This window comes from Spea bombifrons, chromosome 10 (genome assembly GCF_027358695.1).
Source record: "Spea bombifrons isolate aSpeBom1 chromosome 10, aSpeBom1.2.pri, whole genome shotgun sequence".
NCBI lineage: Eukaryota > Metazoa > Chordata > Amphibia > Anura > Pelobatidae > Spea > Spea bombifrons.
In genome coordinates this window covers 38,681,071-38,700,356 of record NC_071096.1, presented here as the reverse complement: position 1 = coordinate 38,700,356, position 19,286 = coordinate 38,681,071, and the positions used below count along the sequence as shown (strand labels likewise).

At 45.7% G+C, this 19,286-nt stretch overlaps 1 protein-coding gene across 1 annotated transcript; it reads left to right on the top strand.

The window, feature by feature from the left end:
- Nucleotides 1-1,037: 1,037 nt before the first annotated feature.
- NETO2 (neuropilin and tolloid like 2) lies at nt 1,038-8,597 on the top strand. The gene is made up of 9 exons (XM_053448945.1): nt 1,038-1,382; nt 4,555-4,611; nt 5,172-5,312; nt 5,636-5,884; nt 6,107-6,151; nt 6,237-6,364; nt 6,511-6,739; nt 6,999-7,112; nt 7,843-8,597. The coding sequence occupies exons 1-9, from the start codon at nt 1,349-1,351 to the stop codon at nt 8,424-8,426; spliced, it is 1,581 nt and encodes a 526-aa protein (XP_053304920.1). The 5' UTR covers nt 1,038-1,348; the 3' UTR covers nt 8,427-8,597.
- Nucleotides 8,598-19,286: the final 10,689 nt, after the last annotated feature.

Here is a 19,286-nt window from a genome sequence, read left to right as displayed (position 1 = left end):
TATTACCAAAGAGTAAGGCACAACGTGCCAAAAACAGACATCAAAGGTCAATGTTCACGTAGTTATGGTAATACGGCATTCATCATCCCTCATTAGATCTGTTTTACAGATGGACCCGGGGAATTACAGAGGTAACACACACCACGTAAATGTTCAGATCCAGTCCAGCCTAGTGCAGACCTCGGCACATCGAGTCCGGCCAGGTTTATACGGGTCATATTATAGCGTGCCATAGCCATAAGACTCTCTAAGATAAGGCTGAGTACGGGTCGTGGTCTCCTAGAAGGTAGATGAACTGACAGACGAGGTGGGCTACATCGCTCTTATCTGCTATCACATTCTACGGTTTTTTTGTTGCACCCGCGCTCTGCACATACAGGAGTGCTCGCACGTATTCACTAAAAGGAGCCAGTCGTGGATGAATTGTCACAACACTTCTTTTTACTAATCGGTGGACACACAAATCCAAATCTTTAAAAATCAGAACAGCCCCCCTGGCCACTTTGCCCATACTCCTCTCTCGGGGAGATGTCAGGGTGTATTATATCTGGAAACACTGCTTAGTGCAAATGACCCTCTTCTTCCCATCGTAAAGAGAAAACTGAGAAGATAAACCTTTGTAAACCCCCCAAATATTTCTAAAGGCTTTGCAAACGTTCGTGCAGCCTGGCACATCACCGAATACAGCTGCAATGTGTTGTCAGCTCCACCGCCAGTGATGAGAGGACCCAGAGAGCTAGAACCGCTCTGTAGGATGGAGAGAGGGGAGTGGGGAGGTGGGAAGAGTGGGAAGGGTGGGGGGGGGACATGCGTACAAGCCTCTCACTCAGTCTCACATCATAAATGAGCCTCATTTGTTTGCAACACTTCACTGGAGCTGAGAGCCCGTCCTGCCGGCTGCTGGATCCTGCTCCAAGCATCTAGTCTCTGGGAGAAATGGACCTCAAATCCACCGCAGAGTCTGAGGACTGAGCTGGGCATTTGTATGAAGAGAAATTCCTAATGGATCATAGTTCTGCAGAGCAGTCTACAAAAGAGTTGCCACTGCTGCAGGTTTGGGGCAGTTATTACTGGCAAGATACCTTCTCCTACTGCCCTGGTATCAGGGAACAAGTTTTCAGATCTGGTGAAGCAGCGGGGAAGCAGGCATGGTGAGACAGGGGCAAATAACTTACATCTAGAGGGAGTGGAATCCTGCGGAGACCCTGAGCTCCCCCAACCAAGAGGGGTAGAAGGGATCATGTCATACACGGGAGGAACACACCTCTGACTTCACATCTCTGCTGACACACCGAGAGCCAAAAACCCTCCAGGCTGAACAACAACTGGTAGCAGCACAAGAATCACCATGATGTTAGAAAAAGTCTGTTTCATCCTGGAAGGTAAGATCCTATTCCACTGTGACTGCAAATACATCATGCACCCAGTATCCACGGAGACTTTAGAATGTGAACGCAAAATAACACTTAGTAATGGTCAACGATTGACAGGGACAAACCATTCATTCACACGGCACCATCTCATTCAAGCTAGTAGTGGTACGTAAAGGAAAAGCCCCTGTGCGGTGCCATCAGGTGGTTGAAAGATCGTTTCAGGTCCACCGACAGAGACCTGTTCTTTCTCCTGGCCAGGTCATGGGGTGGTATGTTCAGGGAATTGCACTGTGTGGGAGGTATGTGGTCTTCAGGGCACCCAGGAGGTATAAACCCGGGGGTACCCATCAGATCTCTTCATTTCCTCATAAACACTTCAACACAAGTGATGACAACTCGGTCTTGGAGAGCCCTCTAGTGGACAGCTGGAACATGCCTCTGGAGACTACTCCAGAACGCACACCTCAGACAGCGTCCTATTGAACAAGGTCACTTTTTAGCAGCTGGGTTCACTCTCTCACATGGCCGTCTCGAGCCGTTGGGATTTTTGGGATTCCCTATTTTTTCTTTAACAGCTCTCCTTGTTCAACAAATTGAGTAAGGAATTTCTGCCCCCTATAAGCAGCTCCTGGGGTGGCTCTGTGGCAGCATGCATTTGCCCTACACCCGTACACTCCATGCTAATCGCGAAAAGGTAGGAACTGATCCAGGAATTTGGAGGCCAAACCCTGCGTTTAGGCTGTATGTTAATAAGGTGTCATGAGGATGTGGTTCAGGGACAATTTGCTCCTCATTCATGCAGATGCTTAAATGAATAGATCTAAGCTTTCCAGATAAACAGCCGCTTTGTGTAATATAAGCAGCTTTTATTTTGCATAAAGTGAGATGTTGGTCACAGATGTACTTGGGAGGTAGTATGAAAAGCTTAAACCTGGGGTCTGGTGGACAGTAACTATATAAAGGTTTTTATGGTTTCAATGGTTCAAGCTCTGTAGGGATCGATTATAATGATCTCCCCTGGCACTCATGGTGTTAAAAGATTTTTGTGGAATCCAGCTATCGAGTGTGTGGGGTACAGACCCTGGAGCACAAGGGCTCCCCATATCCTCACGTTATCAGTTCTACTTCTTAAGATGTTTTATTGTTTTAACATTAATCATTTGGATCACTGGCCAGAATGTTAGCATTTATTCTAGGATTGCGAGTAAATGGAAATCTGATTTTATGTTAATCATAGATGCCACTCGTCCAGCCTGTCAATTACCTTTCTGTGTTATAGTTCCCCCCTACTATAAGAAATAGAGGGGTTAATGGCAGCCACTAACTTCAAGAAGCCATCACTAGCTGGTCATCTTCTTTCCGTTCTGTGTGACAATGTTGGCAGGATGTTCCCGGTTACAAGGTCTACTCAACCCGAGCTTCAAGCTTTTACAATATTTCTATCATCAAAGTAATCTACTAAACTTCACCAAAATAGCATGGGGGATCTCACACACCCACTGAACAAGCATGAGGGGTCTCACACACCCACCCAAAAACATGAGAGATCTCACACACCACCAAAAAACATGAGGGGTCTCACACACCACACTCACAATCTGTCATTGTGTTTTGCATCCTAAGCAGACAGGAACAGGAATACCCACCAAACATAGCAAATGCCCCAAACATCAGACATTGCTCCCCTTGTCCTACAGTCTGTGCCCATTACCCTCCTAAAACTGAGAATCTCCATTCAAACGGACGCTGAGAGCGCTGCTCCGAGGTGAATGGCCCCTTTGTGTCCATTTCCCCGGCTCTGTGTTGGGGGGACTCCGGCTATTCAGAGGATCGGCTTCCTCCCAAACACCCTTTACTGGCTACCGGAACCATCAGGGGCAGGAGGGCTTTACTCGCCTGTCACTTCTATCTACCCACAGTAAGGGCACTAGATTCTTATCAACCCCCTCCCTTTTGTTGGAATTCAGCACATTTTAAAAAAAAAAGCAATCACCAGATATATCCTACGCATCTTGCCGGTGATCTATGGTTCTCCTCTTCTAACCTGCTGCATTTGAGGCATTTTCCCGCTGCCCTGGTCTACAGCACTACCTGCCTCCCCTCACTAATCTGTCCCCCACATGCCAATAGTCAGATGCCCCACACCAGCAGAAGGACGCTTTTGGGTCACTAGGCAGTAACCTGTAATACACTTCAAGGTGTGATGTCACCAAAAGCCCTATAGCTCCCTATAAGCTTCCATCAGCATGTTTGCTATATGTTCATGAGTCAACTGGGAGCAACTGGAGACATGACATGACTGGAGGGGTGCAGAACATACAGTACACGTGCAGTCATCTTCAGCATCCGGTTACCATGCTAACATGGCGTGGGCACCACCAGATTCATCCAAAACGTCACTTATCGTATGACCAAATCAGTCATAGGCAGTGGTTTATAAACTGCCAATTTAACGTACCGATTTAAATATTCTCAGCTGTAACGGCTTCATTCATTGCCATTCAGTGTGTAGTACCAGAGCAGAAGTCAGTTGTGTTTTTGTCATTTTGGGCATTATAAGCGCTGTTGTAATGTGGATGTGCACCACATGCCTTGGAGGCAGAGTAATAACGGGACTACCAAAGCTAGAGCCACTAAATATGCTTCTAGACGGAAAAACGGCTTAGTGTGAATATTTCCAATGTGAGAAGAAAAGGCTCTGGCAGGACATCTTTGATTAGATCAAGTAATCGGATTTGTTGTGAGCCTAATAATTCAGCCTTCAGGGCCGGACGTGCTTTTTCAGCGATGGCGTTGACTGCATCAGGACCTCAGAGAGTTTTGGAAAGAGGAGCCGGTTCTCAGATCTCTTCAATATATCTGGAGGGTCCAGTGGTTTATGTGAGAAAGCGTTTCCTAAGGATAATTAGCTGCCAGGAACAGACATTAAACTGAACAGGGCAGCCCTTGTGGACGCACTGCCCTCAATGGCTGGCTACAATTACTGGAGATATAGATTATTGCTCCACATTTTCTGCTGCAGACCATTGGCACTAACTGAATCCAGCTGTATGTATATATATAGATTGTATTTACCCCACGGTCACAAACCCCTCTCCTAACTCATACTGTGAATTGCGTCCGATCATTTCCCCGTGTCAGACATTGGGAATAGTCACCTGCTCCTCCTTTCTTTTGGCAGTGCTGCTGATCACAATTCTCGTGGTAGAAGGAATTGCTGTGGCCCAGAGAACACAAGGTACGGCTCTAGCCTCGCTATGTCTTAAAACTGATTTACTTGATATACAATACACTATAACAGATCTGGTTCCTAATAGTAGAGATGACCAGAATAAGTACAAACAAAATATTAACGCTGAAGAAGCACAGAAATAGTGCAATAAGCTATAAGGGGAAAAACCCATGCATTCCGTCAGATTTCTGCATAACCCCAGACAGCAGCGTCCCTCGCCATCTCATACCGCAAGCCGGGTGAACGCTAATCCTTGTATGTCAAAAGATAAAGCTTCTTAATGTCACCACAGGAAAAAAACGTACAGAACTGTCTATTAGGATGTAAGATGGAGAAACGTGGTTTCTTCTGCATGCTGCTCTGGGAAATGCTCCCAAGATGCCCGACCCACAGACACGTAGTGCACAAGCTTTACATCGTGTGTACATTAGAGAGAGTGAATGGTTATGTTGAAAGGGACGGCCATGCTGGAGTATTTTAGGATTTGTTTCATAGTGTCCCCTGGGATCCTTTTTAATATGATCGCTGCATCAGACGTTTACACCTCTGGTTTATACGTGTTTCAGACGCACAGAACATTGGAGCTAAACACATCCCGGTCACTCAGTGTGGAACCTGGGTCCGGACCAGTAACGGAGGACATTTCGCATCCCCAAATTTTCCTAACATCTATCCTCCCAACAAGGAATGTGTCTACATTTTGGAAGGTGAGTCTCTGGGACATGCTAAGGACGCTCTGCTGCGTGCGGTTACTTGTACCAGAAGCCTTCAACAAGAATGGAGTAAGTAAGACGCAAAGTGTCCCCTCCATTAACAGACCCAAGGCTTCCGCACAACATACTACACAGAACATATTAAACGCAAGCCAGGTCCATGATATGTTAAATGTGTGGTTATCAGAAAGAAATCCTGTCCTATGAGAGCTGGAATAATAATTGCTTTCACTCCAAATAACACGCAGAGTGTGGTCTACTCTCCAGGTGAGTGCTCCTTGGTTCCCGCACTCACACAGGCCCTTCATGTGTTTCAGCTGCTCCACGCCAAAGAATAGAACTGACCTTCGACGAGCCCTATCACATAGAGCCTTCCTTCGAATGCCGATTTGATAACCTTGAAGTGCGAGATGGCCCGTTTGGCTTTTCTCCTCTGATTGACCGATACTGCGGCCTCAGGAGTCCAGTGGCAATTCGGTCGACAGGAAGATTCATGTGGATTAAGTTCTCCTCAGATGAGGAACTAGAAGGACTTGGCTTCCGGGCAAAATACTCCTTCATACCAGGTAGGAGAATCGCAGAGATCATGGACCCAAAGTCTCCTTCGGCTCACACAGATTCCAGCACACAATTGCTGAGAGCTTCCTTTTCATTTACCCTTTGCCCCCCCCAGTATGGGGTATTTACATAGCTAATGCCTGACCTTTGTTTACAATCATGTAGTCATGTAGTACATCGAAGTGTCACTTCAACTGTCCAAAATACCACAATATTTCCATTTCTTACAGATCCAGACTTCAGTTACCTTGGAGGCATTCTCAACCCAATCCCAGGTACGCAATCACGCTGCACTCCATTATCTCGCTGCGATATAGCTCGTGCCATTCCAATGACAACATCCTTCTCTTCGTATGACAGACTGCCAATTTGAGCTATCGGGAGCAGATGGAATCATTCGCTCCAGCCAGGTAGAACAAGATGGGAAATTGAAACCCGGCCAAGCAGTTGACTGCATTTGGACAATTAAAGCTACCCCAAAAGCCAAGGTAGGTGACCCGAAGAAATAAGAGGTTATTGATCTTTGTGATACCTTGCAAAACAAACTGGATAAGAACCGTGGAACGCTCCAGTGATTTATAAAGGTGTCAGTCATATAGTATACCAATGAACTGAATCTCTGTTTCCCACCTAGATTTACCTGCGATTCCTTGACTACCAGATGGAACACTCCAATGAATGTAAGCGGAATTTTGTAGCAGTTTACGACGGCAGCAGCTCCATCGAGAACCTAAAGGCCAAATTCTGCAGCACCGTGGCAAACGACGTTATGCTGCAGACAGGGACAGGCGTTGTGCGGATGTGGGCAGACGAAGGAAGCCGGCTAAGTCGATTCCGCATGCTATTTACATCTTTTGTGGAACGTAAGTAGAGGGTAAACCGCTGGCTTTGACTCCTCACAACATAATATGTGCACATGGATAACATGCTAGTTGGGTTTAGGGGTAGACAGACATTGTCAAGAGCCATGATGATGATCTGCTGGATCCAGTGAAGCTATCCACCCATTGGCTTGTTTGCAGAATACTTGAGAAATCTAGGTGCCAGTATCCAAAGCTTTTAATAATCACGCTATCACCCGCAGCTCTGCTATTCAGCCATGTCTCTTGTCTGTTCCCGCAGCTCCATGTATGGGTAACACTTTCTTCTGCCACAGCAACATGTGCATCAATAATTCCTTAGTCTGTAACGGGATCCAGAACTGTGCTTATCCCTGGGATGAAAACCACTGTAAAGGTGGGTATGTGACATTGTAACATCAGCGACTCCAGGCCTGGGGCCGGTGTGAGTAATGACAGGGTGCACGCAGATCATGGTTTTGTGACGTGGACAAAGTAAGGCTTCTCTAAGCAGTAAGGCACCTGTCAGGTCCTGACGGCATCCGTGAAGACCAGCTTCAGCCCGGGTGGATGTCAGAGACCAGCAGTTATGATGATTCAGATCAGACATTTTTAATTCTCTGATGTCTGTCTGAAGATGAGGTTTGGAGTTATGAAACTGTGCCCTTTTACCTTCAAAGATAACATTTGCATCAAACTATTTAAAAAAAAAATAATACAATCTAATAAAGTCTACATAGAGGTGTGCAGTAGGTCCTCAAAGTTGTTACACGGGGAAAGGTCCCAAGAATCCTTTGACATCACAGGTCTCTGTTCTACATATAATCATCCACAAGAATATATTTTTTCTGTTCAAAATCTGAACGCAATTATTCATTTAAAATGTATCAATATTCTTAGTGACGACTACCACTGCCCGGGTTCTATTATAATCTTGTTTGCAAGTGAGACATTAAGCTCAGTCTCCCAAATCATTACATGTAAACCGCTGAATGGACAGCTCTGTGTTTCCTCTGAGGTCAAAAGACAGCGTTAAGTTAAAGCATTAAGTTAATACAAAGTATCTTTCAATTAAAGTGTTTATAAAACTGTCTGCTAAAATGGAATTTACCTTCTGACTCTTACAGAAAAAAAAGAAGCCGGACTCTTTGAACAAATCACCAAGACCCACGGGACTATAATCGGAGTGACGTCTGGCATTGTTTTGGTCCTGCTTATAATTTCCATTCTCGTCCAAGTGAAGCAGCCTCGGAAAAAGATCCTGGCTCGAAAAACTACCTTTAACAAGACTGGCTTTCAGGAGGTTTTTGACCCACCCCATTACGAGCTTTTTTCGTTGAGGGACAAAGAAATTTCCGCGGACTTGGCCGATTTGTCAGAAGAACTGGAGAACTACCAAAAAACGAGGCGCTCATCCACATCGTCGCGATGTATACACGACCACCACTGCGGCTCCCAAACTGCTACTCTGAAACAGAGCAGGACCAACCTGAGCTCCATGGATCTTCCTTTCCGCAACGACTTTGCGCAGCCGCAGCCGATGAAAACCTTCAACAGCACCTTTAAGAAAAGCACTTACACTTTCAAGCAACAAGCCCATGACTGCCCCGAGCAGGGCATAGAAGACCGCGTCATGGAGGAGATTCCCTGCGAAATCTACGTCCGCGGCAGAGAAGACTGCGCTCAGGGTTCGATGTCCATCGACTTCTAGAACGCCTCAGAAATGTCTTGTCTTCTATAAATTTATATACATATATTTTTGAGACTATACCCATCACTGCATTTTGTAAGAGAAAACAGACTGAAAATTAACTCCCAAAAATTGTAAAATAAAGCTCTATTTTTCTGAGCACAAACTCCATTAAAAAGGTTTTGCATGACAGTGCTATTCTGTATTTATGAGAAACCAGATATTTGGGTAAAAATATGTCCCACCTGTGCTGTATCCACCGAAACCTTCTACACATTACTTTCTGCCGTCACGAAATAGGAATGCATTCAGATTCCAATACTCGCGGCCTACAGTCACAAATAAACGCTCTTCATATAGTCTGTTACTACAGCATGTTTCAGCTCATTTGGTTCAAAACACGACTACAATTACTTTTTCGTTCAGAAAATAAAGAATCACCTTTATACGAATTGCTTTTAGAAATCAAAACTTGTGCCTGATTCTTCCAAATATCAGTTACAAGTACTGAAAAGAAGTAAACGGCAGACAAATCATTTCTTTTCTAACCATACCTACAGAGAAGCACTGGAAAGGTTCACAAAGCCTAGACCTCGCCTGGCACTCGTCGGGTTAATTCTGTAATGCAGGGTACCCGTGTACCACTCGCGTGGCGCATGCTCAGAAGTTGCTAACGTCGGCTTTAATTACAGCCTTCGTGCGTGTGAGAAAAGCATGAGATTGTGGGGTGGGGTGCGTCGAGCCGTTTGGTTTCTGGCCGCGTGGGATCAGCCGATAAAACCCATCGCGAGTAACCCACAAACCACACGTCCCACCTACTCCCAGTATCTACGCAGCGTTACCCGGGTAACAATGAACCTGCGCGTTACTCAGCCAGTCGCAGATACTTGTGTGATTTCTACGATCCAGCAGTTCGTTCTTCAGTGTTTTATCTGAGATTCAGAAATCTGTCCCAAAAGAGCCATTTCTAAATCATTTCCTCCAATCATCATGTAGGGCCAACCCCAGTACTGCATCAAAACGCTCTTCAGAGCCCCGCATCATGCATAGTTACTCCAGGAAGATGCTCTTCAGAGCCCCGCATCGTGCATAGTTACTCCTAGAAGATGCTCTTCATAGCCCCGCATCGTGCATAGTTACTCCGGGAAGATGCTCTTCAGAGCCCCGCATCATGCATAGTTACTCCTAGAAGATACTCTTCAGAGCCCCGCATCATGCATAGTTACTCCGGGAAGATGTTCTTCAGAGCCCCGCATCATGCATTGTTACTCCGGGAAGATGCTCTTCAGAGCCCCGCATCATGCATAGTTACTCCGGGAAGATGCTCTTCAGAGCCCCGCATCGTGCATACTTACTCCTAGAAGATACTCTTCAGAGTCCCGCATCGTGCATAGTTACTCTGGGAAGATGTTCTTCAGAGCCCCGCATCATGCATAGTTACTCCAGGAAGATACTCTTCAGAGCCCTGCATCATGCATACTTACGCAAGGAAGATACTCTTCAGAGCCCGCATCATGCACAGTTACTCCGGAAAGATGCTCTTCAGAGCCCCGCATCATGCATAGTTACTCCGGGAAGATGTCCTTCAGTGCCCCGCATCATGCATAGTTACTCCGGGAAGATGCTCTTCAGAGCCCCGCATCATGCATTGTTACTCCAGGAAGATGCTCTTCATAGCCCCGCATCATGCATAGTTACTCCTAGAAGATGCTCTTCATAGCCCCGCATCATGCATAGTTACTCCGGGAAGATGCTCTTCAGAGCCCCACATCATGCATAGTTACTCCGGGAAGATGCTCTTCAGAGCCCCGCATCATGCATAGTTACTCCGGGAAGATGCTCTTCAGAGCCCCGCATCGTGCATAGTTACTCCGGGAAGATACTCTTCAGAGCCCCGCATCGTGCATTGTTACTCCGGGAAGATGTTCTTCAGAGCCCCGCATCATGCATAGTTACTCCGGGAAGATGTTCTTCAGAGCCCCGCATCATGCATAGTTACTCCGGGAAGATGTTCTTCAGAGCCCCGCATCATGCATATTTACTCCGGGAAGATGTTCTTCATAGCCCCGCATCGTGCATAGTTACTCCGGGAAGATACTCTTCAGAGCCCCGCATCATGCATAGTTACTCCGGGAAGATGCTCTTCAGACCCCCGCATCATGCACAGTTACTCCGGGAAGATACTCTTCAGAGCCCCGCATCATGCATAGTTACTCCGGGAAGATGCTCTTCATAGCCCCGCATCATGCATAGTTACTCCTAGAAGATGCTCTTCAGAGCCCCGCATCGTGCATAGTTACTCCAGGAAGATGCTCTTCAGAGCCCGCATCATGCATAGTTACTCCGGAAAGATACTCTTCAGAGCCCCGCATCATGCATAGTTACTCCGGGAAGATGCTCTTCATAGCCCCGCATCATGCATAGTTACTCCTAGAAGATGCTCTTCAGAGCCCCGCATCGTGCATAGTTACTCCTGGAAGATGTTCTTCAGAGCCCGACATCATGCATAGTTACTCCGGGAAGATGCTCTTCATAGCCCCGCATCATGCATTTTTACTCCAGGAAGATGTTCTTCAGAGCCCTGCATCATGCATAGTTACTCCGGGAAGATGTTCTTCAGAGCCCCGCATCATGCATTGTTTATCCGAGAAGATGTCCTTCAGAGCCCCGCATCGTGCATAGTTACTCTGGGAAGATGCTCTTCGGAGCCCCGCATCATGCATAGTTACTCCAGGAAGATGCTCTTCAGAGCCCCGCATCATGCATAGTTACTCCGGGAAGATGTTTTTCAGAGCCCCGCATCATGCATAGTTACTCCGGGAAGATACTCTTCAGAGCCCCGCATCAAGCATTATTATTCTGGGAAGATGCTCTTCATAGCCCCGCACCATGCATAGGTACTCCGGGAAGATGCTGTTCAGAGCCCCGCATCATGCATTGTTACTCTGGGAAGGTGTCCTTCAGAGCCCCGCATCATGCATAGTTACTCCGGGAAGATGTCCTTCAGAGCCCCGCATCATGGATAGTTACTCCGGGAAGATGCTCTTCAGAGCCCCGCATCATGCATAGTTACTCTGGGAAGATGTCCTTCAGAGCCCCGCATCATGCATAGTTACTCCGGGAAAATGTCCTTCAGAGCCCTGCATCATGCATAGTTACTCCGGGAAGATGTCCTTCAGAGCCCCGCATCATGCATAGTTACTCCAGGAAGATGCTCTTCAGAGCCCCGCATCATGCATAGTTACTCCGGGAAGATGCTCTTCGGAGCCCCGCATCATGCATAGTTACTCCGGGAAGATACTCTTCATAGCCCCGCATCATGCATAGTTACTCCGGGAAGATGCTCTTCATAGCCCCGCATCATGCAAAGTTACTCCGGGAAGATGCTCTTCAGAGCCCCGCATCATGCATAGTTACTCCAAGAAGATGTCCTTCAGAGCCCCGCATCATGCATAGTTACTCCAGGAAGATGTCCTTCAGAGCCCCGCATCATGGATAGTTACTCCAGGAAGATGCTCTTCAGAGCCCCGCATCATGCATAGTTACTCCTAGAAGATGCTCTTCAGACCCCCGCATCATGCATAGTTACTCCGGGTAGATGTTCTTCAGAGCCCTGCATCATGCATAGTTACTCCGGGAAGATGCTCTTCATAGCCCCGCATTGTGCATAGTTACTCCGGGAAGATGCTCTTCATAGCCCCGCATCATGCATAGTTACTCCGGTAAGATGTTCTTCAGAGCCCCGCATCATGACAACAGCCATACGGAAATATCCACCTTTCAGTCCCAATCCCATGCGTTTTCTTTCCTCTTAATGAAAGATTTATAGGACAGGCAGTCTTCAGACGGCATGTCTACCTGTTCTCTTTTGTGTGACTTGATGCCACCTGAATCGCAGCTTCCATTTCCGTGCCTGACGCTCGCACAGCACATGTAAGACCCTGCATCGGAGCTGGAGACGGGAGAAGCAAAATGCCAGAAAAAGAACACTTATAAAAAATACAAAAACAAACAAGCCCAATTATTGTGCAAATACTGTCTATCCATCCTGCTCGGCACATTAGATCAAGGACACACAGATTGTTGATCACCAGCTGAAGGGTACTTCACTGTTCTCAATTGCTATTTTAATCATTTGTAAACATAATGGTCATGAAGAGCGTATTAAATTCCTGCATTGGCTAAAAGAAATTATTTGTGCCGTGTGGTGTCAGAAGTATGTATAGAGCGGTGTACTGACGACCGTTTATTCAGGTTTATGGCTCTCACCAATAATCATTCAGACACCGTTCAGATCCCGGAGTCTGTGTTTCACTCCATGCCGCGCCATAAGATGAAAGCGTGAACTCTTCTGGCGCAGACATCAATTTATAAAATAGCTCAATTTCCCACTCAGAAATAAAAAAAACTCCTATCTTCTTCAAGAGTAGCTGGTAACAGTGAGGTCAGAAAAAAAAGAAAACACTGACTCTGGGGCAAAGTTTGAATGTAGTCTGGTAAGCATAGCAACCAGACAGAATGAGTGTTCACTGGTTGCTATGGTGATAACACTGCTTTTCAAACTCTGCACACTGTGGTGATGAGGTGACGCCTGTGACGAAGCGAGTCTCAGTAAGTGCCCAGAATACCGCAGGCTGAAAAATGATCATTGGTAGGTAATAATAATAATAAAAATAATAATAATAACCTAAAAACACGTCACACAGAAACGAACAAAGATTTCCAGTTTGGCAGAAGTTTGGACGTTAGGGCGATGTTACCGGTATGATGAGTCGCGGGAGGAGACAGGAAAGCACGGGCTTCTGGCAGATTCCGGGTGCTGTATCCACAATCATAGACTTGCTTTCAATGTCTTCACTGGAGAGCTTGCATTAGACTGACATGCAAAATGTAACTTTCACGGTAATGAGACAAGAAGCCGACATCACATTTCAAAACGTCAACGTGTCACAATATTCAGATAGAATTCCATTACCCCTCCCAGTTTTATTACAATTACCGTAACGTATCGATTGTGGTTATTTACGTGGTGCTTGGTCCCGTTAAGGAAGTGATTTAGCTTACTCAGGCACATATTGTCTGGTTTTACTGCACAGACATAATTATTCTGCACCCAGCAGAGGGCTAATCACCAAATGAATCCATGTCCCTGTAACCAAAAATCCAGGAGCAGACATGGGAGCGATCCATCTGCGAGAGGCGCCCCATGCCGAGTTACGAGCGCGACAGACACGGCTATAAGAGAAGCATTGCTAGGAATTGCTGATGATTCTTTTGGTTACGTAGAAGTGTAGGGATAGAAATGGCAGCACCGAGTGAACGTGATTTCGGACAGGAATAGCACACGGCATCTTTTACAACCTGGCAATTCAAACGCATTATAAACCAAGTAAGGTTTGTGGGGTCTATGAGAGCGGCCAGCTGAGTCAATCACCATCCACAACTGTAATGAAATGGGCCGTGTGAGGGCCATAGGGATCCTGGAAACACAACCTTAACCATTAGGTACCAGTACAGCTACTATTCAAACCCAAGCCCTGTCCCACAGGGGTGACCCAGCGAGCCCAGCTAGGCATACAAATCTAGATCTTTTTCATCTAGGAGCCATGATGTCGTCGTTGTATTTACGGAGCTGCTGTTGGACCTGTAACCAATATGTGAACATGATGGTGACTGGGCAGGAGCGGTAAATGTGCCCCTACTCCTGTGACTTTTTGATCCCCTCGGTCATCCTTACGATAAAACTACTTCCAGACATTTAAATGCCGAAGACCTAAACTGCGATATGAGTGAAGGAATCAAGTGCAGCCTCAAATACCCCATTGATTTATACAGGGAACCGTGCCTTGTTACTATAACATCCCTCGCAGTCCGTTCCAATACTACCCGATTACCAACGCTCCTGCCGTCACGGGACTGCAGGCAGGTAAGTGTACCTATATCTACCTGGCATAGTAGCTGCCTGTCCTAGAAATATATAGCGGTATATGCACAAGGCTTAGTGGCGATGGCGGGACACTCTGCAGACAGGCAGCATATTCCTCCATCGCTGTAAAATGCTAACGGGAGAAACAAATGAGAAAACAAGACGATTTTGGTTTCATTTGCATTTTTACGGTTTCATTAAATGCCGATACATTACCCGGCAGAGAGACGCGTATTTAAAGCCAGTACAATTTATCAGGCATTAAACGGTGTCCCCTTACGATTCCACTCAGCTGTTTCAGATCATTCCAGGTTCCTGAACACGAAAGACGGCAATTTAATCTCTAAAATGTATTAATCAAAACCCAAGGGTACAGCGCATTCACAAGCGGCTTTACGCTATGCTAGCTACCTTCCCGATGGCTGGGAGACGATAGGGAAACGCCGCGCTGTCACGTTTTGTACAGGGGACATAAGGATTTATGATTCAACGTTCGGATTTTTATGGCCGCGTAGGACGTTGCCAATGAAAAGCAGAAAAAAATCAGCGATTCACTATATCAACTCTTAGTGCTGTTTTGCAAAATGTCGCATATCGGATCTTACTCTTGATTAATCTTTCTTTCGCAGGTTGGTACATTTCCCAGCAAAGTTTCATAAAGTGAGTGATTTATGAAGCAGAAAATCACCATTTTTCACAGCCTACATTTAATAAGTTTACTGGCATTAATCTCGCGTATTATGTGAACGTGGCAGCTACAAGGTATACTTGTTTGTAAATGAGTGGCCAGATATATCATCACTTGGTGTGCTCCAGGCACAGGGTCCTACACATCACGTACCATAGATCAGTCATGTATATAATTTACTGACGTTTCCCTGCATCTGCCAGCTGCATGAGCTCCTGCATTTGCACTCTTGTTTGACCCATATTACAAGCAGGCAATCTAGAGGGAAGGCCGGGGGCAAATTTAGTAGCGCATGTATAAAAGTAAAACATATAAATCTAACCCATACGCTTTAACATCAGGTGGCAGCCATGTGTTTTTCTATAATAATCATTGTACTTGGGGACACCCGTACCGCAGTCAGTAAAGGCTTTAATAATTGATAGCTTGTAGACCCATGTAAATTGCCACTTTCCATGGTGGATGCCAATTAGTGGAAAGGTCAGAGGAAATGGCATTTCGCCCGCTGCTAGCCCGAGCTTTGCCTGGCTCTTTATCTCGGAGGGAGGCCGGAAGCAGCTGCGATCCACGTGCTGGATGGCTACATATGACTGACGGCTCTGCCATGCACAGACGCAGCTGCATTAGGAACCTTACCGGTACGCGAGGGCATGGGGCAAGGTGTGGGGTAACCTGGGGCTCAAAAATTTATGCAAAGAGAAATAAGAAAACCTTACTATGTACGCCCAGAGATCTCCAGATGCCTACACACACTCTCTCGCAGCATGCCTGCCCTAGCGTCAATCCCAGTACACATCCCATAAAATATTTGGGTAACATGGCTCAGGGACGGACGGCATCTGCTGGGAAGATCCAGCTGGGGAGAGTGCTGCATTCTGGGTAAATTCTTTACTCTTCCTGTACATTGTGTGAAGACGACATCTCTCATCATCCTTAAACTATGTTTAGATTGCTGGGAAGTGAAGACCAGGTATCGCATGCCATGCGCGCCTACGGGCAGGTCTGTGCTGAATGCAGTGGATGCCTCTGGGATGGCAAGTCGGACGAGGTACAAATTTACTTTCAATTATCACCATTGAGGTAACAGGGCCACACAACACACTTCATTAAACTGTATACTTATGTTAACCCCAAACATTTGTGCAACTCAATTACCTACCTTTGGTTGGCGCGTTGGCATCGGCATGCAGCAATACGTTATCCAGCTGGTGCGTACATTACATTTAAATAAACTTCTGTCATTTGATATGCTAACATATAAGCTAACATGCATAAACACTGGTAATAAAAAATACAATCTATTGTGTGGAAAGATAAATGGTAATCATTCTTCCTTGCATTACATGCAGCATCTCTTATAAGCAGAAGGGGGTCAGAAATGGAAACATTTTTGCATTCAAGCTCTCAGATATCTGTCCAGAACAGACAGAGCCCACATCATTTTAATATCATCTTGTTTGCACTTTGCAATGAATCAGTTCACCCCGGGCAAAACCCACAAATTACAGCAGACGATTGTCCTTACCTGCTTCCGGCTGACAGCCCTTATCTCAGTGACTGTATAAGCAGCAGCAATTCGTAGCGGGCACTGATATGTCACAATTTGTACGGTATTCAATCACATTCTAGTTTACAACAACACAAGTAACACTTCAACCTAAAGGCTTCCGTCACACTACTGATTCCGCAGATAACGTGTGTCACTGAAAAGATACACCTGTGCATGTGTGTGTTTACCCATCTATAATAATACAAAATGTCATACATTTCAAACCCTATGTACATCCATAAATATTTAGGTGTTAAATGCTCTAGAAAAAGTACACATGTGGATTTTATGAAGCTAACTTGGTGATGTGTGAGGCGGGACGGCTCAATAAGCAGTTCACAGGCTTCACTATATACAACCAGAAAATAATTGCATAAAAAATGCCATATCCACTTACCTGAAACCCCTGAGGAGACGCTCTCTGAGACAAGGACTTTTGAAGTGGAACACATTTGGGAGGCTAGAAGAGAAAATGACAGCGTTACCACTTTGCACGGTTTAGAAAGCAAGAATGAACACACTGCGCCAAATACAACACGAGCTATAGAATGAGTCTCCAAAGAGAAACCCTTGCCACGCAATCTGAAAAAGGAGTTTATTCGTTATTTGTTTAACGGGGCACTGTTCACATTATCACTGAAATCACTCTTGGGTACTTATCGCTAACACGTAACATTTCCCGCGACAATTCCCGCGAGTGAGAGCTGCTGTTGGAGTTGCAGAGTTTCTTGGCTGCACTCGGTACTCTTTGGCACATTCTCCGGCCATCTGTCTACGTGCGATTCGTATCAGAGCCGGCGCTGCCGCTTGGCCATCTCTGGGGCTGTATGATACAATCCACACTATAGTTGAATCCATTTCAAATAATGTCAGTTAGCCATTACCAGCCACACAGTCACACACCACCACGCTACGTGCCAAAAAAGTTTTTAGTTGTCTTTAGTTTATTTCTTTTTACTATAATGCAGGACACTTGATTGTTCTTCAAACAAGTCTTTCCCATACACATATGTGAACAGGGAATAATTAGGAGCATCAAGCACTGGAACCCACCGGTAAGTTATGCTTGCGCTTTGACTTCTTAAGGACTCGGAGGATCGGGATGGAATTTGATGCCCACTCCTGTGCTGCTCTGAGATTTATTGGAAAATAAACCCAGCAAAACAGTGTCATTTATCTACGGGAATCACTGAAGCAGGACGACTTGCTGTGAGCATGATGAGGACTAAAAGAGAGGACTCCACAGCATTTTGCAGTGCTAATAATTAGCCACATTCTATAAGTTTAGTGCCCGCCGTGAAAAAGGTTTCATCTCTCAGCATCAGCCATACAGAATGTTAACTCTGTGGCCAAATCCCTTTCAGCAGAATCCCTGAGGCCCTCGTGCCTCCAAGATGGTAATTAAGCTCACTTGGCTCAGGAATATTTTGGGCACTGAATTCATTTCACGACACATAAAAATAGGAAGCACTTCAGAGCCAAGCACTTTTAACAGGAGAACTGGATGGATGAGGCGCTGTGCCAGGCATCCTACACAGAGGATGAGATGTGGAGAAAGCCCGCACATGCCACTATGTAGGTCACGCATGAAGGTGGCCTGCTCTGCCCCTCAGGCAATTAAACTAAATGATTTATACACCTCTGGGGTTAGTCTTAAAGGGCCAGTAACACAAAACAACAATTGAGTTATACTATAGAGCCCAAATGCAAATGTAAGATGAACTGTACAGGTCTAAACTACCATGTATTGTATAAAGAACCCAGCAGAACTGTCTGCTTATTCCATATGTCATTTCTGTAACTAAATGTGATGAAGGCAATTCTGTGAGCAGTTTCTCCTTTCTCTCACTCCCTTTATATACAGTGATACTACAGCCAGACTGAAAATGTATTTCATTCAGCATTGACAACTCTACTACAGAACTGGAAATGACTATTTGAAACCCGGATGAATAAATGAAGCATGGTAATTAGATACAGTGATATAACTCGCCACGTTGATGATAGGATTCATGAACCCATGTCCCATAGTAAGGTGGAGGTAGGAAGAAATCTCTGTTGCATTACACCAGAATGTAAATATCTGGAGCAATAGCGCCCCCTGCTGCTTACGAGAAATGCCACTGTAAACATTAATGTCACTGTCCCAAAGTTTCTGTCAGGGAGGATAGGCCCACCGTCCATCTGAGAAGATTCTGGGCAAACGTGTGGTTTGTATAACAGAATGTCTGTTAACGTGTAATACCTATACGGAACATGGAATAGAATGTATGTAACAGTGAGCACAGGTGTACGGGGTGAGTCAGGCTCAGCACAGGTGGGTTAATCAGAAGCCTCGAGGCTAAAGAAAAAGCCACCTGTCCTCACATGATGTGAAACTGGTGCAGGAATCATAAGCACAAACCCTATGCAATGAAATGTACACAATACTAAAACTCCAAACAACCAAAGGCTGGGGTGAGAACTTACCATTTACGCATGGATCGCACCCAAATAAGCTCCATGTTACATGTGAAAAATGTGCCCACTTTACTCCAATACTATAATTACTAATAACCATCAACTACAAGGCATGAAGTCAAGAAAACCTGATCTTTAATATCGCGTTGTTAACATGCTCATACAGATTCATCGGAGGCTCACTGGCCGTCACATTAAATTCATTCCACGGCAGCAGCCAGACCTACTGTGCAGAAGAACCAGGACAGAGCCTGAAAC

What these genes read in the sequence shown, in the direction of transcription:
- NETO2 (XM_053448945.1), top strand. Translation starts at nt 1,349, where the DNA reads ATGATGTTAGAAAAAGTCTGTTTCATCCTGGAAG. An exon ending in TGTGGCCCAGAGAACACAAG is followed by an intron (nt 4,612 to 5,171) that starts GTACGGCTCTAG and finishes TACGTGTTTCAG; the next exon opens with ACGCACAGAACATTGGAGCT. An exon ending in AAGCTACCCCAAAAGCCAAG is followed by an intron (nt 6,365 to 6,510) that starts GTAGGTGACCCG and finishes TTTCCCACCTAG; the next exon opens with ATTTACCTGCGATTCCTTGA.